The sequence below is a fragment of the Melanotaenia boesemani genome, chromosome 1 (assembly GCF_017639745.1).
Source record: "Melanotaenia boesemani isolate fMelBoe1 chromosome 1, fMelBoe1.pri, whole genome shotgun sequence".
Taxonomy (NCBI): domain Eukaryota; kingdom Metazoa; phylum Chordata; class Actinopteri; order Atheriniformes; family Melanotaeniidae; genus Melanotaenia; species Melanotaenia boesemani.
The window spans coordinates 28747206-28773476 of record NC_055682.1 but is presented as its reverse complement, the minus strand read 5'-3'; the positions used below and the strand labels follow the sequence as shown (position 1 = coordinate 28773476).

The 26271-nt window shown below is 41.0% G+C and overlaps 1 protein-coding gene across 1 annotated transcript in view; it reads left to right on the top strand.

Annotated features, from left to right (window-relative positions):
- The first annotated feature begins 401 nt into the window (after positions 1–401).
- fam214a (family with sequence similarity 214 member A) overlaps positions 402–26271 on the top strand; it is a 33213-nt gene continuing 7343 nt past the window's right edge. The window contains exons 1-5 of the mRNA XM_041985822.1: positions 402–1676; positions 21566–21750; positions 22138–22334; positions 24029–24154; positions 24399–26271. Of these exons, the coding sequence (XP_041841756.1) occupies positions 1646–1676; positions 21566–21750; positions 22138–22334; positions 24029–24154; positions 24399–26271 (2412 nt within the window). The 5' untranslated portion in view covers positions 402–1645. The remainder of the gene's footprint in view (positions 1677–21565; positions 21751–22137; positions 22335–24028; positions 24155–24398) is intronic.

The window sequence follows — 26271 nt, the reverse complement described above, 5'->3', positions numbered from 1 at the left end:
CTCTAAATAAATAAATAAAGCAACAAAAACAAGACATTATGGGGCTTTCTTTTGTTTACTTCATTGTACGAATCACAACAATAACAAAGAAAAATTAAATTTTTTGTTAATTTAAAGGTCTTTCAGCCAGCAAGCACTATAATACCATCGCTACAGTATATAGAAGCATTACCCTAAATGTATGCGGTCCTTACACACTTAATAAGCCAATGAAACCAGAACAAAATGTTCACGACGGAAAAAGACGAACCTTCACGTGAGCACGTGAACGCGCAACGACTAGAATTCCACTGACCAATCAGCTTACAGAGAGTAGCCCCTCGCTTGTTTATCCCCTTCCCCGTTCAAACGTCTGTTGCCATCAGTTTTACAGAACTATAAAGAACTAACGTCGCTGCATTCTTAAATCTGCTTTCAGCAGACACTGTGATTAACCCTTACAAGTTTTGAAACTACTTCTAAGTTGGCGGTTGCTATGGCTGCAAGTTCAGGCGAGGCTGGTCCGAGAGGGAAGTGACGAGTGGGGCTGTTGTTGGGACACGTGACTAGAGCTGCACTGATCTGTTTTGACAAGCTGCAGGGAGGGAAGTGAGGAGGGGAGGCAGACTGTAGCATCACGACTAGTTGGACTCACAGTTTTGTTTTGTTTTGTTTTTTTATTTACATGCAATTCGCCGAATAGTATCAGTAGGAAACTAGTCATCTAGTTTTAGCAGTGTGGTGGCCTGTCAGCTCTAACATAGCAGGTGCTACTCGGTAAACGCTCGTAACGGACGTTGCAGTTGTTTAGTGAAGCGTTTGATCGTAGTCGGGCTGTTTGTTGTCGGTTAGAAAAGTTTTAATGAAGATCACAAAGGAAGTCAGCGCAAGGGGCGTTTCTAACGCTAAATAGATGGCCACGGCTCGACCTTTACAGATGGATAGAAAGTGCATCAAATCTGCTTGACATCACTGGTTATCATTCCGCGAGAAGAATGAGACGCTAAAAATGTTCTCGTCGTAGCCCAGAAATCTGTACACCGAGGCCGCCAGTCATTGGTGTTCGTAGCTGAGCTGGGTTACCCTGGGGATTGTGATGTTACAGAGGCAGTCGTGTACCAGTAAATGCTTTACAATACAGTAACGCTAAGATTAGTTGGTCGAGTTTGCTAGTACTGCTGAGTTAGCAAGCCCCCTCTCTGGTAGTGTCGTTGCGAGAAACCAACGTTGTTCAAGCGGAAGAACAGAAATGAATCGCGGCTTAACTACGATTCAGGTGGTGGAATTTGAGACGAGCTTCAAGAGTAGCCAGCCTGCTAGTTAAATTACTAGTAAACAGATTGGTTACTCGGTAGCAAACAGATTGACAACTCCATTACCTAACGCTAGGAGCAACTGGCATTCGCTATCAGCTGTCTTTGTGTTAGTTGGACAATACAGTGCGACGCGATGGAATCGTACAAGAGCATGCTAACAAAGCAACGCTTTGTTGTTGGATAGGGGCAGTTGGCAACACACAGGCTTTACAGCTGATATCGTTGCTTAGCTAATACAGCAGGTCTCGGTCTGGGAGGGTTTGGGGGGGTCCAGACACCGTTGTGTTGCTGTGAAGACTGTGTGTGACAGAGAAAGAGAAGACCCCGCAGGAGTCCCTGAAGGCAACCAGATGACACTGGACAACATGAAGCCCGAGCGAGGTATGTGGGCAACCAGAAACGCACAAGACTCATCTCTTGGGTGGGCAGGGGTGGTGATTTGTGTGGGCAAGCTGTACATATCCAGCTTTAGATGAGTGACTGTACCCATTCCCCCGGGAGAAGAATCAGGCCAGAGAATTATGTAACAGCTGGTCACTGGTTATATGAATTAACAAAGCCTGACCTGAGTAAATGAGGACGTGCATATACAACACACATTATTTGGTGCTCTAGTTTTGAGTGTTGACACGGATATCAGCTGTTTCCTTTCCCCATTTTATTTCCTCATCGATAATATAATCTGCAGTCTGCTTGCCTGCCAAATACTGTTCCCTTTTCCAGGAGCTTATATTTGACAGTGTCTTGCTCAGGGCTGCTGCAAAATGTTCTTGACACCCACCCAGTTGTGGAAATAAGGCTCCTGCCTTATGCTCTGCAACCTGCTTACATCTTGGTGTATCTGCAGCAAAAGGTAAAACAGGAACTGAGAAGACAGCCTTGCTTCGTTCTGTGTATTTATGCAAATTTAATTGTATCCTGAGTTTGTCACTGTATCTTAGTTTCTAAATCACTGTCAATAAATACTAGTTTTGTATAAGCTTTATTGTTGTATAACCTCAGTAGTTTATTAGGTGATTGAGTGTGAATGATTGTTGGTGATCAAGGGGATGTCTACTTGATTCAGTCAACACCAGAATAGCACCATACTTGGAAGCGGTGAAAGGCCAATGTGTGCTGTCATGATCAGATTAGCTGCAGTCAGTCAGCAATAGCCTGTGTGTTTACATATGTTATGAAACTGCAGTCTGGTTGCTGACTGGTCTGAGTGGGCTCTTCCTTCAACACAGTATGCTGATAATGAGACTCCTCAGTAATCATGTGCCCCATATGAAAACAGGATTTTAACCCGTGTCCTTCCTTGGCTTGTTTGCTTGTTGATTTTATGGAGACACCAACTCGAACAGAACGTGAGATGTCACAGACAAAGCTGAGGGCACAATAACATTGATTTACACATTGTCTGTCTGTTTTCCTGCTTTTTCTGACCCAAAACAATAAGATTTTTTGTTTGAGACACATGTCTGCCACGCATCTGTTCTTTACCCTTCATGGATTATTATCATTTCAGGTTGGCTTACTGACTGTCATCCTCAAATTTTGAAACCCTGTACCAGTGGGAGCTGCTCTTGACCAGTATCTCCTTGTTAGACTGAGTCATGAGGTGCTGTTATTGTTTTCAACATGCAATACTGTTGCTGAGGTGGAGAAACCAGATGTCTTATAGGTCAGATGCCTCATTACTTTGGCTTTTCATGCTCTCTGAGAAATAAGCTGTAGTGTTGACAGTCATTCATTAGCTTGAGAGGTTGATTTGGCTACAGAGCGACCAGGTTAGATGCTCTGCTGCTGGAGCGCCCAGTTTTGTTATGTTTAGGGGTATGAAAGCTAAACAAGTCCAGACGTGTACATGTGACTCTTGGACAAGTCACACAGACTCTGACCCCATGATTAGGTATCAGAATTAGAAAACCTTTGTCTGTTACTGGCAGAAAACCACCTTTGGCGCCTTTCACATTGAACAGTACAGACAAACCACAATGTTATACAAATACAGTTTCCTGTTCGAACATACTTCTGTTAAAATCTGATAAAAAAAAAAAAGTATAAAACCAAACTATTTGCTTGATTTTTCTTTTGTTTCCATGATAGAAAATGATTGAAAATAACCACAGTCCAATTTAACATAGCAGATCTTCATTTGTATTGATGTTGACCTAAATAATCTGGCTCTCACATCAGGCTGATGGACCCACTCCATATTTAGTGCTGTTACGTAGTAGTTTCTGCAAAACACTGTTTAATAAAGATTCTCGAATAATAGAACAAATGTGTTTCATTTGGGCAGTCTTTTTTTTTTTTTTTTTGAGTAAGAAGCAGGATCAGGCCAAGTCTTCAGACAGATTCAGCTCCTAATGACAACATGGCATAAAAACTTCTAATAGGGACAGTTTTTTTTGTTTTTTTTTCCCCCCAAGTTTATGCGTCATCTCTTTGGAGCATCTGGTGAACCGTACTTTTGTAAAGGGAGAAAAGAAGCACTTATGTTCTGCTTAGGGGCTTAACCAGTGTCATCTGACCCCCTTGTTTTTCTGTGAGTTTAGCTATGAGTCAGGACAATGTCTGCGTGTGTTTGCTTGCAATCAAGTGCAAAAGGGTGCGAGAAGGAAGCAAGTGTGGCTGAGAGTGAGTTTGCAACAGATTGCTGTTGGCCCTAATAAGCACTGTACCGTTGAACCATGTGGCTCAACTGACAGCTTTTACAGGTCCCATAAAAAAAAAACAGCCTAGGAAAACTTGGGGCCTATTTTACACCAATCAGAAAAACATAGCTTGTCGTATTTAGTTTAATTCTGTTTAAGCTGAAGTTTGGGTTCATTTGTATCCCTAAAAATGCATTTTTGTTTTTGTGTATGGACTCCACAAGTGGCAGTGGTGTAAAACACTCTGAAAAAGGTTTACATCATAAAATTGCCCTGTTTGTGCTCAGCTATGAACCTTTTCACAACCAGATGAAATATGTTGACATCAAATAGGGAAATGCAAGAGAAATGACTGAAGTATGGTGACTGGGTTCTCCTTTGTTTATGAAATCAATCACAGCTCTCTTTTCTGCCCCTTTTCACACACTTTCAACAGTATACACTGAGATGATCTCAGAGCTAGTCACGTTGGAGAGACTGAGTGAGCTGGCAAGCCTCACTTCTGTGTTCCTGCTCTCTGTAATGTATGGCAGGTCTTCCTGCTTGAAGCCATTAGTCCTTGAAGGAGGGTTTGAACACAAATCCACCTCCCCCACTAACCCAACTTATACCGCTGCCCTCCCTCTGCTGTGCGCTTGTTCAGCCAGATTACAGCTGCCCTGAGATGTCCCAGACACTTGCCAGCGGATCAGAGTATACACTCTCACTGACAAGAGACCCAGATAACACAGAGCAGCACTCACTGTTGTCCTGCGTAGCACCTGTCCAGCCTCCTATTGTCTTTGCCTCCTCCTCCTCAGCAGTGATTTACTCAGCAAGAGGCTGCCACAACAGGTGTTTTCCTCTGTTTTACTCCTCTCACACAGTTGGAGACCATCTGTCTTTTTCACCTTTTTTATGTTGAGTCCTTTATTTATTGACTTTCTTTTCTCTCTGATGTTGTCACATGTAATCATTGCTAATGTTCTATGGTTGCCAAGATCCACCTTGTTACATGTCAAGTGGTAACTAAATACAACATAAACACAAAAATACTTTGTCTAATTATTGATGTGAGATATTTAAAATACTTTTTTTTTTTTTTTTAATCACACCTCAAGATATTTCTCCTTTTGCAGACAGACAGGTGGTATTAATCTTATCAACTAGTTTAATTCAATATAAATGCATCTCCGTGTTGCCCCCTCAGTACAACAGTTGCTGACCCAGCTCTACTGAATGTGGATATTGGACTCCCTGTTGTACAGCCAGATTCAGATCTGCCTTTCGCAGTGAATACCAATACTGTGTAGGCATTTAACTATGAGTTACTATCCTGGCCCTGCAAGTAATCAGCCTAAATCAATGCTGTTGTGACAGACTAAACTGTAAGTAGCCTAGTCTCGCTGCTGCATGGGATTAGGAGCCCAGTTCTCCCAGTCCAGTAATGCTCTTATATAATACTGAAGCTTTTTATTTAAGGTCACAAAATTCATACTCTAGGGCACTTACTTGCTCACATGCAAACATAAAAGCTGGTGGACTTATGTAGCACAGCCCCTATTTATTAAACCTCACTGTTAACTGACTAGATGGGCACACAAAAATAACATGGTCCACACTTGGTGCTGGACTGGCTCAAGTTCCAAATAGCAACATGGGTCATATTTCTGCTGCCAGAGTTTCACCAAGCCAGCCAGTGATGTCATTGCTTTTCACATCCTCCCGCCCTGTGGCTCCTCCCAGCCAACCAGCAGTAAGCACCACAGGAACAGGAAGAGCCATCTGGGCCTGGTGATTTTTCTTGGTGGGGGTGGTGAGGTGGAGATGATGTCTGTCTCTTTGTCTCAACGCACTGAGTTTGTGTGCCCTTATTACTGTCGGTCATTCTGAATGACTTAAGCAAAATGACAGCCATCCCCTTTCACAGATGACTTTAGGTTGATGCAAAACAGACTTGGTTCGGTAAGTGCAACATGCAAACGATGTTTTCCATGTGTTAGGAACTACATCTCCATGAACAATTCCAGGTGCCTTCTGTTGTCCACCCTTCCTTGTACTCATAGATTAAATCTCTGATGTGACATAACAAGATTGGTGTTAAGCTGTGAATTCTGTGGGACAAGCACAGTTTGTACAGAAAGCACACAATGAAAAAGGAACATAGACTCTTATGTTTGTCATAAATGTTTATAGCAGTTCTGTCATGCTTTTGCCGTGTTTGGCATGGCAAATAAAATGACATCTTTGTGTTATTTTTAATACTATGTAGTTATGAATATGTTAAGTAAAGGATATATAATTGCCAGTAAGAGAGATCTATAAAGAGAGAAAACCTTGACAATTTCCTCTTTTATGTCTTTACCCCCTTCCCTGATCTCCTTTTCTTATTCTAGTTCTCCCTTTCTCTTTTTTGTCTCCGCACTGTGTCACATCAAAAGGACAACAGCTACTGTTACACCTCAGCACTTAACACCCCCTACAAATGATGATATCTAGAGAAAAACGTATTGCCTTTCCATCTAAACCAAAAGAATGGACTAAGTGAGAGAAGGGTCGGATTAATTTCTTTGTATATTTGCATTAAAAGAGATATTGAAAGAGATATTGCTGATACAGTTTAAAAGCAGTTCAATAGTGTAATTAGTCATCTGTTTCCCAATACCGATGCTCTGCCATTTTGTTTAGATGTGTCAGTCCTAGTCACGTCTGAATCTGCATCATGTGCATTTGACTAAATGTTAAGTGTGGCTGATGAGTCGATATCACAGTCTGTAGATAAAAATATGCAATCTGTGCATATGAGACATTGTATAAAAGGCTTTTTAAACTCCTGATATAGGTTTTGATTATGCAAAGAATGTGCCATATGTGAGTGATTTTATTACAAGTTGTTAATATTATGGGCTCAACCCTCTAGCTTGACTGAAAAGGGTTTTCAGCTCTGCTACCAGACACTACACATCTTCTGTTACCAACAGTACCCTGCTAACAGCAATTTAATCAGGTCCACACATCTCCCATTCTGTGTCTGTGTTCTCATGTTGACAGAGTGCTGTTTTACTAAAAGATGACAAGAGATGATGCTGACTTTAAATGTCAGACAACGGTATGAACACATAACGTTAAAAAACAAAATGAGGGTGAGAAAAGCTTAATTCTGCTTTTTCCTCAATGCAAGGTGTCGTTAGTATTAATGAAATTTGTAAGCAATTCATGACTATGAATAGTCTCCCCCATATGTGATGTGTTCTTTCAAAGTGCAATAGTTGCTACAATCTCACTGATGCACACTCGCAGTCTGATAACGGAGAGCACCTCGGGGGCCCTTTGAGGAGGCGTTAAGCGCATTGCTTATTAACAGCCGTGTGGAGTTAAGTTAATTTCTGAATCGTCCGACTATCCGATTTCCTTTTCTCCATTGTCTCATCTGAGCTCTTTTAGGCCAACATCCCTTGGATGAGAAGCGCTGCTTCATCCTCTTTGCACACCAGCTGACAGTTTGTCCTGTTCAATTGAGTTTATGTTTTGTTTTGTTTTACCCCTTTTCTCAGCTGATTTCTTGTGACTAGATTTAAATTTCTGATATGGTAATATGCAGTTAGTAAATGTTGAACATGTTATCAGAGCTGTAACACAAGCCATCTATAGCAGATTAATCACTCTGTACTTTTCTGCCAAGAACAAAGTGGAGGCTTTCTGTTGCCAAATCAAAACTTTTGTCTTGTTCTTCTTTGTGGCTTACTGCATTCGCCAACCAATTCAGTGTACCTCTATCCCAGCTGACACATTTCATTCATCATTTATGCAGCTCAAGTTGCTCAGTTTGGACTTCCCTTTCTAGAAACTGGCATTTGTAGCACCAGATAGGTCAAAGGTTTGTGCATTCTTGTTGGACAGGGTGGCAATGATTACAGAGAGGTGCTGGGCTGTCCTGCTGCGCTAGTGTTTTCTAGTTACCAACATTCTGGTTGCTGAAATTTCTTTAGAAAGAAAAGTTGAATCCACATTGTTTTTTGCCCTTTTCCAGTACAGAGACAAACATTTTTTTTCTTCATCTGTATTTATAAAAAGGTGAAATCATGAAAATGGAATCTAAAATTTGAAGTAGATTTTAAAGTATACATTTTATACTCGTTTATCAGGTCTGCATAACACTTGGCTCCACTGGGGATATGTAATTCCCACTTTTCCCACCTAGTCTAGTATTTCTGTACTCAATCCACTTCAGTCTACGTTATATAACTGACATTAGACAGACAATGACTTTGCAAAGGACCACTCTTGCTTGAATTACTGGGGATTTTGGGGGCCCAGCTGTAATATGTGCAAATAAGGACAAAAGGAGCCCCCGTGGAGGGCACACCAAGCCTTTGAAGATAATGTTACAGGTATTTCAGGATAGATGAGTGAGGATTAGGAAAGGGAGGTGTCATGAATTGTTATGAACAAGTAAATGCTAAGTACATGGTATATATTTTGTTCCCCCCTCAGTCCCCAGCTCATTTTTGTTAGTGAGTTTTTAGCCATTTCTGTTCAATATTTTGCACAGCCTCCTGCTTTCAGTATACCACAAATCTGTCTGTAACCACTCGTTTACATTTAGCCTCAGATCAACTCATTTGAATGATAAGGGGTTTAAGTACCTTACTCGAGGACTTCAGTTGCTATGGGTGTTGAAGATGAAGAGAGGATGTTGCATCTCATTCCTAACCCAGAATTTTACAGCAGGATCGGGGCATCAATTTATACCTTTGCAGTTAGAATCTGGAGAAGAGTATGCCACTTCCCATCTGATCGGTAAAGCTTTAGTAGCTGGCTTTACCAGTCTGTACAGTCTCAGTCCTGCTAATGACTGATCAGCTTGAGTAGAGTTTTGTTGCAATGAAATCTTACTCCATGAACCATTCTTACCTAACCCTGATAAACTGCCACTGTTAATGCAGCTTTAATCATACAGTTCTTGCCTCATATTATAAGAAAGTGAAAGAAAGAAAGTGTTACAGCTGCATTTCAGTTCAATATATACAAAGAAACTACAGTATATACACAGAAGTACAGTACAGTATTGCTTAAAACAAAAAAATATTCATTTTGATTTAGTTAAAAAAAGTTCCACAAAATCTCTTCACCTGGGTAATACACCTGGTGTACAGTTCTGGTTCTCGAGGGCCACAATCCTGCAGGTTTTCAATGTTGCCCTGCTCCAACACACCTGACTCAAATTAATGAGTCATTGTGCAGAACTTAATAGGCTATTGGAGCCGTTTAGTTTGAGTCAAGTGTGTTAGAGAAAATCTGCAGGACAACGGCCCCCAAGGACCAACTTTGGGCACCCCTAATGTATACAAAAGCTTAGATTCAGTGTTTTCAGGATCTACATGGACATCTGCCGACCTGATTGTTTTGAGTGTGTTATACCCATCTGTAGATGTGATCTGTGTATCATGCACTGAATCTTGGTCTCCAACCATACTTCATGTGGGTGATATAATCGATTCCTTTCAGTTGTCTGTGCATGTCCACAGATTAGCATACATTGAGATGGAGACATGGAGATGAGATCTCCATAAACATGTATGAAAAGCCCAGGCTGATAAACTTGTTGCACTCATGCTTTGTGAATAATGTCCCAAGTGAGCAAAAGTCCTTTGCAAACTTGGAGTTTTTTGTTTAAACAGTTTGCTGTATCTTATGAGCCCACTTCTGCCTCATCCTGAGGTGTTTTTTCCCCTTTCTTTCTTTTTATTTTTCCAGAATTTGTTTACCATGTGACCTCAGCAGTATATGATTTGTTCAGCTGCTAAACAACAGCTTAGTTTATGGCTGAAGATAATGGGTGTGAGAGAAAGGTCAAGGTGGTGTGTCAGTCTGGGTCGAGTGTGTGTTTGTTGGCCGGCAGTGGGAGAAGAATGGCAGCTGAGTTCAAAAAACAGAAGAGGGATTCTTCTCAGCTGGAACTGTACTGGGGCTCCTCAGCCAATCAGGACCTGTTGCTATGTCTGCTGTGAATCTGCCCCTTTGTGTTGCAGAGTGGGAGCGGGACGGACAAACACAGAGTCCATAGTTTTGAAAAAAACATTTAGCTAATCATGTGGGTGGGAACTGGGAAAGTTTTACCAGAGCAAACTGTGTTAAGATGCTAAACAAACTTTCTGAAGTTAAAGGACAGTTAATAGAGCAAGTCCAAAGTTTACTGGGGAGATGTGCTGACAGCTAGAGTAATAGTGAATTGTTCAATTGTTCTGTTAGTTGTAATTTAAAACAAATTTTCTTTCTTATGGTGTTTTGGCTAAACCACTTTCTTTTAGCATCACTTCCAAACATTGTATAACAAGGTAGACAAAAACAGGAAAGGTGATCTGGCAGTGGCGTGTTACTGGTGTTATAAAAACACTATGGAAACACAGCTGATCCTGTTATTACAATTGAAGTAACCAGGAACCCTCTGCTGTTTTGACAGAGATGGAAAACAAAAGCTCTCTCAGGCCACTGTTAATACAAGAGTGACATAAACACTCGGACACATACAGAGCTCGACACACACAAAGAATCCACAATCACATAAACAACTCAAGACAAACAAGTTACATTGTACAATGCAAGAATATGGTATAGAGTTAAAGTACAACTAAAGTACACAGTCATGAAGAGTATATACCCAGTACACATCGCTGCCCACTCCTAAACACAGCAGGAGCTTTAATTGTCACATCAAGTTGAAACTCACTGTTACTTCCATGAATGCACGTTGGGACAACTCATTCCTACAGAGACACTCTTCAGTCATCGTGGTGAGAATGTTTAACACAGTGTCTCTGTTGCCTTAGTAACACTTGTTCTTTCCTGGTTGTGATCACTGATCACTGCTCTCCTCCCATCCCAGGTCGGTAAGCCAGAGTGAATAAAACTGAGGTCATGTATCCCTTTATTGCAACGCCTCTTCATATATTGGAATTTGTATTAGAAAAGCTGCAGTTATTTATCACTGCGACACCATTCAGTGAGTTTCAGATCATCTGTAGCTAACGAAAACAATAGATATAAAGATCATATTTATAAATAAAGGTTCTTATTTTTCACTGGTGATCATTTGTCTGATTCAGAAAGTATGTTTGTGTCAGTGCCTAATTAACATTAACTTATCCAAACCAATGGGCATCACTTGTCTGCTGTAAATGTTTTCAACATGTGGAGCTGGGGACACAACACAATACACTTGTTGTCATGACTACATCATCGCTCACTAAAGAAATAGACAAGACTTCTTCTTGGTCTTGTCAAAAATGATAATGGATTAGTTTTGCCAGCTTTTCATTATTATGAGGAGCATGAAAAGACTTGACAACTTTGTGTGTGTGTGTGTGTGTGTGTGTGTGTGTGTGTGTGTGTGTGTGTGTGTGTGTGTGTGTGTGTGTGTGTGTGTGTGTGTGTGCTTTACCATTCTGGGGCCCATTGCTGTCATTGCACTAGCTGGAGGCTCAGGGTTGTTCGTGCTCTGCAGTATTCTTTATGTAGCAAGTGTCCTTACAAAATGAGTGCCAACTAATGAAAAACTAATAAAAAAAAATAATGAAACAGAGCCAGTGCTGTCTACCAGTTTGTAATAAAATCTGTTGTTATCTTGACATTATATTAATAAAATGCAATGGGATGTTGTATCTAGGGATGTCAGGATTATTTAATTCTGCAATTAATTATGTTATTAAAAGCTACCATTAATTAATCGTAAAGATCTCTCCCTTTTTATAAAAGATTATATCTGAACCATAACGGCAGATCAGCGCAACTTCCGCATGGAACGAAAACAAAGTTATACCAGTTCCACATGTTTCTACTTGTATTGCTTTGTTTTGGTTCCGAATGAGATGAAGAAGAGACGTGTTAAGGCCCATTTATTCTCCCTTACATGCATAAATAGCGATTTATGTTTAAAATGTTGTCATACGTCATCATCCTCATGCTTCCATGCTTGTTTTTTTTTGCCTTGTTGCCATGGTTGTTAAGTCTATTCTTCAACTAGTGGGCAGTGCTAAGTTCAGAGTTCAATCCTGCAAGCCGATGTGAGCTTCAGACACGGTTTTGCACCAGTAATGCATCACTATAAAGTTTTTTCCAACCACCCTACACGACCTAAACACTCTCATACAGTTTTTATTCAAAAGCTTGCTTAATTTCTACAGTTGTTATCGTCTTCATTCTTCTGCTTTTTTGTTCCCTTCTTGATCCTCGTCTTCTCTGGTTTGTTTCTTTCACTGGTCGCATGCCTACTACTCTGCTCAGCACTGCCCCTGTGATTTCCTGAGGTATTTCACTGTCTTCTGCATCAAGCGTCGGTAAAGCTCCTTGAAAATGGACCAAGTTGCACTCGTAACCGACACAGAAGACGGACGAAACTGTCCGTCCATCTGAGTATCTGTCTTCTGTGTCGAGCATAAATGGGTCTTTAGAGTGGAACAGTACGACAGTACAGAAGAGTTATTGCCTCCTAAATAACAGATTAAGTCATCCTTGTCTTGTTTTTTTTTCTTTCTTTCTTTCTTCAGAGAAAGGAGGAAATGCATGGAATATGTTTCACCACCTGCAGGATAAGCAACAGCTTATGCTAAAAGTAAATGTTCAATACTTTGCTGAAATGACGCTAATGTTTGTCTAACGTAACATTGCAATTAAAAGTTATCCTATCAATTGCTATTTTGTGATCATGTACTACTGGGGTTGGTTATACAGCGTAATGTCACGCATCTGTATAATGAACGTTATACAGATGAGAAAAAAAACTAAATACGTCTTTTGTGACGGATGGTTTCACTGTTGAAACATAAGTCGACAGCTGGAAGTCAAAGCTAGCTAGATATTCAGGGCTCAAAGTATTTAATAACTTGATTGGTTATTGGTTATCCCTTATGTGCGTAAATAACAATGTCCATTAAAAAGTGTGATGGAAACACTTTTTTCGCATTTACAAGTCCATCGGACATGACGTATGGCGTCATGTGACCAGTTCATTTCAAGTAAAATGGCGCGGTATGAGTAAACACAGGAGGCGACTGAAATCTTTTTGCAAATAATTAAAGAAAAAAAAAAAAAAACAGATACCTGCCATCCTTGATAGTGAACAACAGCAAAATGTAGAGTTTTACAAAGAATTAGAAATGTCCATCCTCAAAGTAGAGTCTCATGTGACATTTTATGAGAATAACGGCTAATGCGCTAAACACCATTCAATGGAAACGCCTGCAAATCACAATTGCACTTTGTTGAAATTTTAGAAATATCACTTTTATTTTGTGAAAAACTATAATGGAAACGCGGCTACTCACTGGAAACTTCAAGCAACATAGATTCTGTGTCTACACTCTTCCGCCAGACTCGGGGACCTTGATTTCCAAATGAAATGCAAAATTTACTTTAATCTGAAAAAAAGTTTTTGGACCATTGAGCAACAGTCCAGTTCTTTTTCTACACAGCCCAGGTAAGACGCTGCTGACGTTTTCTCTGGTTCAGGAGTGGCTTGAGACGAGGATTGCGACATTTGAAGCCCATGTCTAGGATTCGTCTGTGCGTAATGGCTCTTGATGTGCTGATTCAGTTCACTCCTTGTGAAGTTCCCCCAAATCCTTGAATGGATTTGGCCTGACAATCCTCTCAAGGTTGCAGTCATTCCTTTTGCTGGAGCAACTTTTCCTACCACACTTCTTCCTTCCACTCAACTTTCTATGAATATGCTTGGATACAGCACTCTGTGAACAACCAGCAATAAACTTTTGTAACTTACCCTCCTTGTGAAGTGTGTCAGTGACTGTCGTCTGGACATCTGTCAAGTCAGGAGTCTTTCCCATGATTGTGTAGCTTACTGACCCAGACTGAGACTTTTTAAAGGCTCAAGAAACCTCTGCAGATGTTTTGAGGTAATTAGCTGATTAGGGTATGACCGTGACTTGCTAATTTTGAGCTTTTTCACAATATTGTAATTTTCTGAGACTTGAAATATTTCACTCTGTGTGTCATGAATTTATTTAAAATATAAGTTTCACTTTCTGAAATGAGTGACTTTTTTCATGATTTCCAATTTTTTTTTATAGATGTACCTCTATGTAGATGCTCTGCAGACATTTATATGTCTTAATGAATGTTTTAAGACTTCCCCATTTTAAACCATCGGATGTATAGGAGAATCAGATACTGTTTGCTTGGTCCTGCATACCATCTGGCCTCCAAATATAGTCTTCTGTAAAAGCTGATCTGGCTATGGAGCAGAAAAAAACTTCCCTGCAAACAATTGCAAAAGTGGCATAAATGCAGTGGCAAGAGATGCTGACACTTCAAAGCTGCTACCTGCTTTGCTGCTGTTTTATGTTAAATGAATGTGAATATGTGCTTTCGTAGTTTTGGAATAGCTGAACAGTATACCTGAAGCCTTTTTCTAACACTCATACTTTTGATGGAGTTTCTGGTTCTTTGCAAATGATCAATGATTTTGCCATGCAATGACTTAAGTAAGAGCTGAAGTATGTGTATAAAAAAGTTAGCTCTGTATAAAAGCTGTACTATATAGGGATTAAAAAAGCAGCTAATGCATGTCAGCATTTTAACAGGTAACTTTTGGTTTTTGAAACTTTTCCTGCAGTTTGTCACTAATAATAAATCTTGCTGTACAATAACGTTAGATTTTATGCCATCAACTGAAACTTTTTTTTACTTGTGCTGCTGACAGATCATCAGAAAGCCATCAAATAGTTGACAGTGGCAGCCTTTACTTTGCGATAAAGAAAAAAAACAATAAAGGAAAAACATAAAATGAGAGCTGCCGAGTTCTATCTATATTTATCTCACTGGGGGCTGCACTAAGGAGATTTAGCGTGGAAGAACTGTCAATGTAATCTCCCATTCTGCCTCTTGTATATTAATTTAAACTGTTATGTATGTCCCCATGTGGTGGGCTGCATGATTCTAGATAAAAAAAAAATTTTTTCAAAGCATTATGAAAATATTGAGCTTCACACCAGCTAACATGTTATCAGCCCGAGTGTGTAACATTTAAGCACAAATTCAGTGTAACTGCATTTTTATAAATAATTTTTATAAATAATTTCATTGTCTTAGAACATGCAGTTTTGTCTTACAGATTCCTCCACTTGTCCCTCTGCCATGGTGGTCTGACACAGCTGTACTTAATTACATAATGAGCTGGAATGTTGTTTCTATCAGTTACATTTTAATTGTGCAGAAAGGCTCTTTTGGCTTATTTTTGCCTGGTTAGAGGGTCACCGGCTGAAGTAGGGAGCCTCCTGCCGAGATCTATTAAATACTGGAAACTTTTGGAAGCTCAAACTGCAAACACGCAGTTGAACGTTAGAAAAATGTTGGTGGGTTTTGGCCAAAAAATTTATTAGATTTGTGCCAACATAAATTGGCACAAAATCCAAGATGAGGATTTTTCATTTATATGTCATCCATTTAGTTTACTCTTAGTCAGACTGATGATTGAAAAAGGCCCACTAGGACTGGTTAAATCTTATTTTCAGTAACAAATTTTGACTCATGATGAATTTGAAATCTAAATGAAATGACTGTTGAGCTGCACTAAGCTTTGCAGTGATGCCATTTTGTCCTGCAAATACAAAATAATATAGATACCAATTCTAATATGATTCACTATTGATTCAGTTAAACATATGTTAGTGATAATGCTAATTTTCCTCAGATATGATAGAGAAGACTCAGAAAACGTAATTTTTGAGAATGTAATTAATACAAATAGGTGAGTAATGGTGTTTATGGTTTCCAGCATAATTTGGCACTCCGAGGTGCAAGAAAAACAGGCTCCAGTTTGAGTCGTTTCCCAGTAAGAAGGACACCTGGTCCTGTGCCTGATCAGAATAAGGTATTTGCAAGAAGGTTGAACCTCTGTTTGATTCTATTCAGAGAGAGCTAGATATCATTGTGTGTTAAGCTGACACACCTCAGTGAGCCCAGCAGACTGCTGCCTGTGCTGCACTGAAGCTGCCAGGAAATTGCCTTAATACACAGCCTTTCAGCTGGTTGGTTATCTAAAGGCTGCAGGCCCCCAAGGAAATCAAATGTCTTATACAGATCAGCTTAGGACCTCAAAAGGTTTTTAAGAACAAAGTTAGCATTTTAAATTAAAGAAATGGTAAATATCATCTTTTGACTTTGCTGAATTGATTTTCTTAAGAAAATGAAATTACATTTTTGGGCCAAATTAGTTGTATCAATTATTCATGAGAAAGCTGGTTGAGCCCCACCAGAGCAGTTAGTCTTGCTTAAAAGCTCACCAGTTGATGTGGACAGAGGAATTCATTCATTTTCAGTCTGTCTGGGCACACTGGAACAAAACAGATGCAAGTGTACTTCTAGGTTTCAAGGTTCACTGTGAGTAACGATTATAAAACACATACTGTGTATTCACTCCTAAGATGTGAAATGTGTTTAGAGAGTTTCCATGACATGGTCACATTTCCACTTTTACTTGGAAACCTATCACACATCCCAAGTTGTTTGTTTAACAAAATCTTTTCTATTCCTTCACATGTCATTGTAAACGATCATAGTAATTATTGTGTTATATGTCATAAAACTGTAATTACAATTTATCAGTTCTTCAGAATTTCTTCTTTCTTTGGATATGTTTTGATATTTATAGAACGAAGGTTTTAACAGGAACCCATGTACATGTCATCATTTTGTTGGATTCCAAGCATTTCCTCTGAAATGTGCTTGATAAAGTTAAGTGGAAAGATCGCTGAAGACTTCCTGCTTGCCTTTTAAACTGACTGTGCCTGTTTCCTATCTGCGTGTAGCCAACTAATTTGTCTCCACCTGTTTCCCTGCAGACTTTCTCTATCTCTTTCGTCTTGACCTCGTAAATGTGGTTGCTGTCTTAAATAACTGTCTGGCATTTTATTAACAAAACAGTATAATAATTAATAGAAATTAGAAATTAATGATGAGTGATCATTATTCAAACATGATGCTGTACAAATGGCAGTCAGCTCTAAGCACCGGCTGAGCAGAGGAAGATGGGAGTGGTGGCCATATGGATACTTGTTCTGCATTCAAATTAGCTGTGAGTATGTGTGTTAGAATGTGTGTGCGTATTACTTTGGAAAAATTACCAAAAAAACTGGTTGTGTGGCTGTTGTGCTAGGATTAATAAGTCATGTTATCTGTGTGTGTGCGCGTTGTGTGCAACTCTCTCATCTGTCTCTTCCCATCCGTCTCCCTGTTAAAAAAAAAAACTCATCAGTATTGATTGTAAAAATTTATCTTCGCTACAAGTATTCAAATTACAACCGCTTCTATATCAAAGTAGAACTACACAGGAGTCAGGGTGTTTTTGCCTGAGATGCAGCACACAGCAGCAGCCAAGGGACTGACGTGGTTGACTTTATTTGCCTATTTGAGAGTTTTTCGGTGATGGTGAATCATATCAATGTGATTGTCAGTGTGTTTACTCTGAAGCCTCTGCTGGTTTAGCTAGGGAGGCTGACCTCTCTGCTCTTGTCCTGGAGGCACTTCTCCGTCCCACATGACTCCTCGCTGATCTGCTGGCCTGTGGATGCATAGACAGCTGAGAGGTGTGCGTGTGAGCGATTGTGTTTGCTGAACCGGCTGATCTGTAGGCAGGACTCCAGCTGTACTGGGTGGCAGGCGGTCACAGGTCTAATAATAAGATGCCTGAATCTTAATCTGACCTGTTACATAATAGACGTCACACGTTAACTGGAGATGGAGGGGAGATCACATGCACATGAGTGGAGGAGGAGGGAGGGCTCTTTTCCACAGTAAGTTTATGTATTTTGGTTTGAGTCCATTACATGCTGGTTGCATCAACAAAGCTTCTTATCTAAGCACTGGACCTAAACCTGATTATAGTCTCTTCATTGAAATGTTTTCTGTTTGCATTTTTCAAGTTGTACTAGTAGTTGCAATGGTGCTTCTCTGTCTGAATGCAAATGATCTAGATTCTGGGGAAGAAAGACTGACAGACATTATTCTTGCACAGAATATAAAAAGTCATGTGTGCGTAATATATAATAATGAATGGCTAAATTGTTATTTAAAGAGGTCGAGCCAGTACTGAGTAGGTTGTATGTCAGCGAGAAAGGGAGGGGACTGAATATTGATCCTTGTTTGCAGCCTTAATGTTTGGTAAAGAATGTCATTTGTTATCATATTACCCAAATATACCCACTTGATGAGAAGCAAAACAATATCACTACATCAGTAGGGTGTTAGGCCTTTGCTATCATGCTAAAACATTGGTGATATAGTTTTTGATTTGTATAATTTTGACATTGTCGAGGACAAAACTTCCGCAGGGCCCTGAACTACAAAGAAAGGTTAGTGGCTTGTTGAGGTAACTTCAGGGTCAGCTATTGTGCTCTTCGAGAACAATATTGATCGATAGAAATGTGGCGTTATCGATCAATATAATTTTAGCCTATCATGTAGCTTCAAATTAGAGTCTACTTCCTCCCAGCCAATCACAAACGCAGACGAAGGCACGCTCCATCACCAAGCTCCCGCCCCTCTCAAACCACAACAGAGAGCATGTGTATTGCAAAAAACTTTGTAGCAAAGAGAGGCGAAGGAAATTGTCAGGAAGAGGTCGCAGGTGAGGTTTAAAAAAAAAAACATAATGATGCTAGGCTGAAGTGTGAGTTAGATTTTGCGTACAGTTTGTTTTGTTCTTGTTTTGTTTTGTGTTTTTTTTTAACATGGTAAATTTACCAGATGATTTACACTGCTCCCGTGGTCTGGTTTCCTGTCATGTGAGATGCTGAGTTTGACGCGTTGGTGGTTGGTTGGTGATATATGCATATATATATATATACACATTAAAATTGAAATCCTTTTACAAATTTTTAAGAGTGTCCATAAGAGAAAACATGTGCCTCGGGAATACACCTTCTGCACTCATTTAATAAAATGCAAAGTAGTACATTGTTACATCTGCTTTGAGGACATTGTAGTTATATTAATTGCCATATTTGTTTAAATGTTTTCATAGTCATGTCTTTTTGTTATTTTTAATTGCTTGTTTTGCAGCAGCAGCAGAGTTTGCCTAGAATGTACTTTTGTAATCGGTCATCAGCTGTCAGCTCTGTCCATTTCACATGAGCATGCACATATCCAGAATCAAGTGGACTTATTGAGTTGATAAAAAGCGTCATAGTACCGCTTAGTGAGATCTCTATTGTCAAAGTTAGTTAAGCTAGATCATTTAAAAGATAGCCGGGTTATGTTAAACTTGTCCCATAATATAGACCCTGGGTCTCAGTTCTGGAAATGTGCTTTTTTTCTGCAGCTTTGCCTTTTTTGTGTTTTTGTGCATCCTGATGTCTTTCAAACCTCAGTTTAGGCTGTGTCTTTGTGTTGGGGTGTGTGTAGGCTTTATAGGAATGTTCTATTCAGGCACAATGCCTTAATGAATGACAGCTTTGATCTAAGCATACGCAAACTGGGCCCCTAAACCAAAGCCATTATTAGTAAGTCTTTGTCCTGCACTGCACATGTATGTCGCAGTGTATGTTTTCTGTCAGTTTGTGTCCTTGTTAGCCACGTGTCTATATTTATTGGTTGGCATTCAGGTTTTTGCCATGTGTGCTATAAGCATGTACGCATGTGCTCCAGGTTTTGCCATACCTTTAAGGGAGCTATCTGACACCCACCATGCACACATGAATTAGGGCTCTGCGTGTGTGTTTTTCATTGGAGGGTATGGTTAGCAAACCACCTCTCAGATGCTGTTGCCTCTGCCTCCTTAAGCTTTCTAGTACTACCCGCCTTCCCTTCCTCTCCCCTTTGACCCCGGCCTCTGCAACAGAGCTTTACCTTTAGCACAAATCCGTATAGCCTCTGGAACGAGAGCTTTTTCCATGACAGACTGGAAGCATGAAACCTTAGCTGAAAATAAGCCTGTCAGAGGACACTATATCTGGTGCATGCAAGCAAGCTGTCATGTAAAGGTGATGGACTGTGACCTTGAATGTTGACCGTTGTCATATATTACTCCCTCCTGTCTTGAGGTTGTTGTTTTTTTTTTCCTTGTTCTTCTTTTTTTCCTCCACTCACTGCTGGAGTCTTGCTCCCTTTGTTCAAACCTTTCTGACTCCAGCCTATAAAGAAAAGGAAATCGTCTTAGAATATAGTCTCTCTCTTTCTCTCCCCATCTCTTTCATCCTGCATTTATTTAGCCTACAGCTGGCTAACAGAGTCCCCCTCCTCCCATCTCTTCTTCGTCATGTATTGGACTGCGTCTCTCTCTTCACGTGCAGCAGCAGCTAAGAGGGATGTAGGAGGAGTTCCCTCAGAGGAATGTGCGTGACTAGCTGGCTGACTGTGATACGTACACACACTTCTGCAGAGTCAGCGCGCAGGGATTCTGTGCTAGCTAACCCAGCTCTGGTGGGGTGTGTACTATGTGTATCTGCACTTTTGTCCTTGTGCAGACTTGAGTGAAGTCTCAGAGGTTTCCATCTGAATTTGAATTGAATTTAATTTGATTCTAAATCAAATATTTAAACATTCAAAGGTTACAGACAGCCTTGTTTTGTTTGTTCTGTTGTTGCTTTTTATTTCATTCACACACACACACACACACACACACACACACACATATATATATATATATATATATATATATATACACACACACACACACACACACACACACACACACACACACACACACACACTTTTTCTGTTGTGTACCAGCTGACCTGTGGGATTCTTGGACTTCTTTCTCGAAGTCTTAAGGAGATGGAGAACAAAGAGTACACTTGTAACATTTTACTGGTGACCTAATGCATAATACACTGGATCTTACATCTCATATTACCTGCCATAAATTTAGGCGTTGTGAATGATAATGAACAAAGAGCGGCTCAGTTTGAGTTTGACTGTGACAGTAAGTTGATTATCTCCTGTCAGCAGCATTTGTGCCTTTTTATAGCTGCTAATTTTAGCAAAGTCAGAGGGGAATAGCCAGTTTCTGAACCAGTAAAAGGTTGATTCAGCCCTTCTCTGTCCTGTCAGCCCCACCCACACTACAGTGGCAAACATGGTGGAGCATGAAGTGACAGCACACGTTTTTTTTTGTTTTTTGTTTTTTTTAGTGTTCCATTAATTCCTCATATAATTGGTAGAGTTCTGTTTGTAAATATTCTGGCAGTTATTATGAATGATTCCATCATCGGTTTGCTTATGTTTTTGTGCAGTTACTGTGTTAGACAGTCAACAGTCAATGTGTGGCTTCACCCCTCAGCTCAGCTGACAAGGAAGGTCTAAATATACTCCTTTGAAGTAGCCAAACTGGAAAAGTTGTGTCATCCACTGCCCTACCCCACACCCCTTTAAGCAGGCCCATTCAGCCACAGTTAAATAACTCTATCCACTTCAGCAAAAACCTAAACAAAGATATGCATCATCAGCATACTGGTCACTTTCCACTGTTAATGGGAAATTTTTATTGTGCCAGGATCTGTTACAGGACAGGCATGAATGCTATCCTCCAACTGGTTCCTTGTTTTTCCACTTTTGTTTTTTTTTTTTTTTTTGTTTGGTCTGTTTTTTTTTCTTCCCCCTATTTCTGCTGACCATCTGCTTCTTTGCCTTGTCTAGATTCAACAGAGGAGTTTTTTGAGTATGATGCCGAGGAGTTCCTGGTTCTCCTGACCTTACTCATCACAGAGGGAAGGACACCAGAATATTCTGTGAAGGGCAGGACTGAGGGGCTGCATTGCCCGCCAGCCCAGTCAGCCATGCCTCCTTTTCACAAGCATGAATGCAGCGACAAACTGCCACAGGTACCACACCTGCACATTTGTCATTGTATACAACCTCTAAAGCATGCATTCTTCTCTCTGTGTTTTTTTAAACAGAGGACGACCTCCCCTCATTTCATGAGAAGTTCTCTCAGCAGCATTAAGCATGCTAATCAGGACCCCCCAATGACGTATTCAAATTGTTTCAACAAACTTTAGTTTTCTCCAACTGGAATAGCGATTGAAAATTGCCCAACTTTTGAATTCTTTGAGCTTAGATGTAATCAAACAAGTTTTCTCAGCATTACCTCTGCTCTAAGTGATTGCGTCTTTCAGTGTTACCTGCTCTGCCCCTGAATATAAAGATCTTGACATTTACTAATGAACTGTACCCCTTTTCCTTTGTTTGTGGGGTGTGTGTGTGTCCAGTGTCGGCAAGCAAGGCGAACTCGCTCTGAGGTGATCCTGCTTTGGAGGAACAGCATCCCCATCATGATCGAGGTCATGCTTCTTCCAGACTGTTGCTATGGTGACGAGTGCCCCCCGAGTGACCCCATCAGTGACCCGGTCATCAAGCAAGATGCTCTGTTGCTGGAGAGGTGGACCCTGCAGCCAGTTCCAAGACAGTAAGGCCCACACACACATTAATAAAGATTTTTTCAATAATTCATACAGGCATTTCGAGGATATCACACTTTTAAATAAACCGCTCCATACGTACACAATGTGTTTAGTAACATGAAAATGACTCACACGCACACACAGGATGTTGGAATTCCAAGTTTACTACTTTCCACCTTCATCTATGGCTTGGTTATTTTTATTAGTTACCCAGATGGAGTTTTTACATAACCTGCTTATTTTGACATTGTAATTTATTTATGCAATATAATTTTATGAACAGAGAACTTCTTGTGCAAGAGGATTTGGACCCTGGGAAAAAAAATTCTCCCAAAGTTGATCAAGTTTAAGTAACATAATTTGTCCCTGAGACAAGGGGGGAAATGTACAGCAAGTAAGAAAACAAGTAGTTAAAATGACCAGAAACACATAGTATCTGGGCCATATCTAAAATTTAAAAAAACAAACAAGATTTTTTATGTAAGGACAGATGAAGATATAAATGTTGTTGTGCTCAAGTACACATTGTATTTCACATGGACTGAACATGGCTCTTAATAGTATGACATCATGGTGTTAAATCTACAACCACAACAATGTTTTCTTTTTATACTTCTGCCAAAATCTATTAGTAGATCAGCAAGAAGATTTACAAATGGAAAAGGCAAAGAAATTTGTTCATTTTTGCTAATGAAGAAGACAGTAAAATAAACACAACCGAAGTACAAAGCTAATGATGCGTAGTATTTTGATAAATGACTCTGCTCAGGGTCATTATGTTATTGTACAATATACAAACCCTGACTAACATTACAGAGAATAAATGACAGTATACAGAGCAAATGTACACCAGTGAACCACACAATGAAAACCACCCAGCGTGTATTATATAGCTTCCCCTACTGCCACCAAATTCACTTTGACTGTAATAGAATGGATACAGGACCTAAAGTTGTCATGCAGTATCTACCACTGGAATGATGGCAGACAGATCTTATGTGTTTTTTTGGGCTGCAGGGTGGGGCCTCCATGGATGGGTCCTGATCCTCCACATCCCACTGATGTTTGATTGGATTGGGAGCTGGGGAGTTAGGAGGCAGTGGTTCTTTCTCATGTTTCTTGAGGCGTTCATGAGTAGTTTTTGTGGAGTGGCAGAGCGTAAAATCCTTGTGGGAGAGGCTGCTGCCATCAGGGATGGCCCTTGCCATGAAAGGGGAAGTGTATGTGTGTGTCTCCAGGATTGGGCGATAATACTTTGTCTGGAACAACATTAAGGTGGGTGGTACCTGTTAAAGTAACATCCACCCGAATGCAAGGAACTAAGCTCCCTCAGGCAAAGTGGTCAGTGTTATTCATATTATTTTGAACTGATTAGTGTATATAAACAGTAAAACCGGAAACTGAGCAAAACTATCAAATTGCTATTGATATTGTTCTGTACATCCTTCTGGACTAATGGCAACAAATAGTCTTAAAATGAGGAAAAACTAAAACGATGCAATTAAAAAAAAAAGTATATATGGAAAATTCTATTTTTATCTATTTTATTTGGCACCTAGTGGGTTAATTGATATGGCAGATTGGCCCACTTTCCTACTAACACATGCACAAACAGGGAACACTCTTTGAGTGGAAAAACTTTCTCATTAACCTGACATACTGGCATACTTCCACCTCTTTTTATCTGTGTTTTTAATAGAAGCGGTGATCGTTTCATTGAGGAGAAAACCTTGCTATTGGCTGTTCGTTCCTACGTCTTCTTCTCCCAGCTCAGCGCCTGGCTCAGTGCCTCCCATGGCATCGTCCCCAGAAACATCCTGTACAGGTCAGATTTAACACTCACTGACACCAGTGGGCTGAAAGCATTTCAGTCATGCTGTCTGACTAAATTATTAAAGCTATGGAAAACTTGTTTTTACGCCTGCAAATAGTTAAATTTATTTGCAGGGGTAAATACTTTCCACTGTTAAGTTTTAAATATTCATTTACAAGCTTTGATGATTCTTTAGATATTTGAAAATCTAAGATGGTTAACTGTTTCCTCTTTATTGAATCTCACACTCTCACAGAATCAGTGCTGCTGATGAAGATTTGGTGTGGCAGTTTTCTCAAACACCATCGGAGCACATTTTTCCTGTCCCCAATGTATCCCACAGTGTTGCGCTGCAGGTTCGCGTCCAGTCGCTCCCCCGACAACCGACTTACCCCACCCTGGCCTGCAGCATCCATACCGGCCTGCCTCCGCTTTACAGCAAGACTCCCAGCCTCAACCCAAATCTCAACAGCCATGGTGGCCTGCCCACCCTCAAAAAGAACCAGGACCCCAGCAAAGACAACCTCCATCACAACTCAAACATGTACAGCAAGAGCTCCAGCTCCATGTCTGGCCTTCTCCTCAATGGCCTACCCATCCCTAATCTACCCATCAACAACATCCCCATTAACAGCCTTCCACACACTGCTGTGCCACATCCATACAGCAAGAAGAGTCAGGAGCCTGGTGAAAACCAAACGTATCAGAATGGAGAGCTTCCGCAGGTCAACCTCCCTCAGCGTCAGGGCTCACCACTATTCCACAGGCCCTCCCACTCCCCCACGTCCTCCCGCGCTCATTCTCCCTCCCCCTCCCCTCTTCCCTCAAATAAAGCAGGAAAGTGGTTGTACTCAGCCCTCAATGGTTCATCTGACCCACCACAGGTGGATGACTATGGTTCTAGTCCCAACAGCAATGACAGATCAAAAGGTCCCATCCCTGAGCCTCTGAGGGCTTTTAAACATTTGTCCATGGCCGAGCCCCCCCGCTGCCCATCACCACGGCGGCCCACAACTGAGACAAACCCTTTGATTGGCTCCTTGCTGCAGGAGAGACAGGAAGTTATTGCCCGCATTGCACAAAGACTCAACTTCTGTGACCCGACCGCACCGCCACTCCCTCCCGGCCTGTTTGCTTCTGACAACCCTCCCAAAGCCATGTGGGGCAGTAACCATGACGACATAGCTGCCAGTAAGACCAAAGAACCCGAGGCAACACCTTTTGAGTCTGTGGGACGTGTGTGGCCTGCCCCATTCAATACACCTGTGACTGAAACCTCTTTCGTCAAACGAGAGAGCTCGTCCCCTAAACCTGCAGCCTGCAGGAAGCTGAAAATGACTGAGACAAGAGACAGAGAGGAGGACTGGAATGGAGAGAAAGGAAGAGACAGAGAGAAAGAGAAAGACAGGGAAAAGGAAAGAGACAGCTCCCTCATTGCTCAGGCTGTGCAAGACATTACCAGGCTCATCCAGGAGAGACTATCTGTCCCCTCTTTGTCCCCAAGGCACAGCAGCAGCGGCAGCCCTCTGCACCACATGCACACAACAACAGTCACACACACAGTCCGCACATACTCGCACACAACGCACATCCCACAAGCATCACATACTGCCAGCAACGGCTACACTAACGGCCACATACCCAGCCACAAACCTCAGAGAGGTAGCACGCACAGCGCTGCCCCAAATATGCCCATTTGCACAGACAAGCCCCAAGTCGGACCGGGGTCCGAATGCTATTCTCCCCGGGTCCAAAATGGTGCTGAGTTTACACTTGAAGAACCCTCACTAAATGGCCAGTCCCAAACTCAGGCTAGCCAGCGTTTACGAGTTTCCCCACAGGAAAAGTTCAGAGTCAGGACACAAATCAGCCATGAAACCCCCCCTAACTCCCCTTTCCTTGAGAACAGTCCAAGGAATTCCCAGATATTTAGCTTGAATTATGATTATGCTAGCCCAGCCATGAAGTATAACAGAAGCCACGACCACAGCAAGCCTCAGTCACAGATGCAGATGCAGAACTGTGTGCCAGCCGAGGCTCCTGCCTTCCAGGATGAGAACGAGGCACCCTCGGTGTCTGGATGCTCCAGCAAATCCAGTCCAGGCACGACTCCATCTCCTACTGTTCTC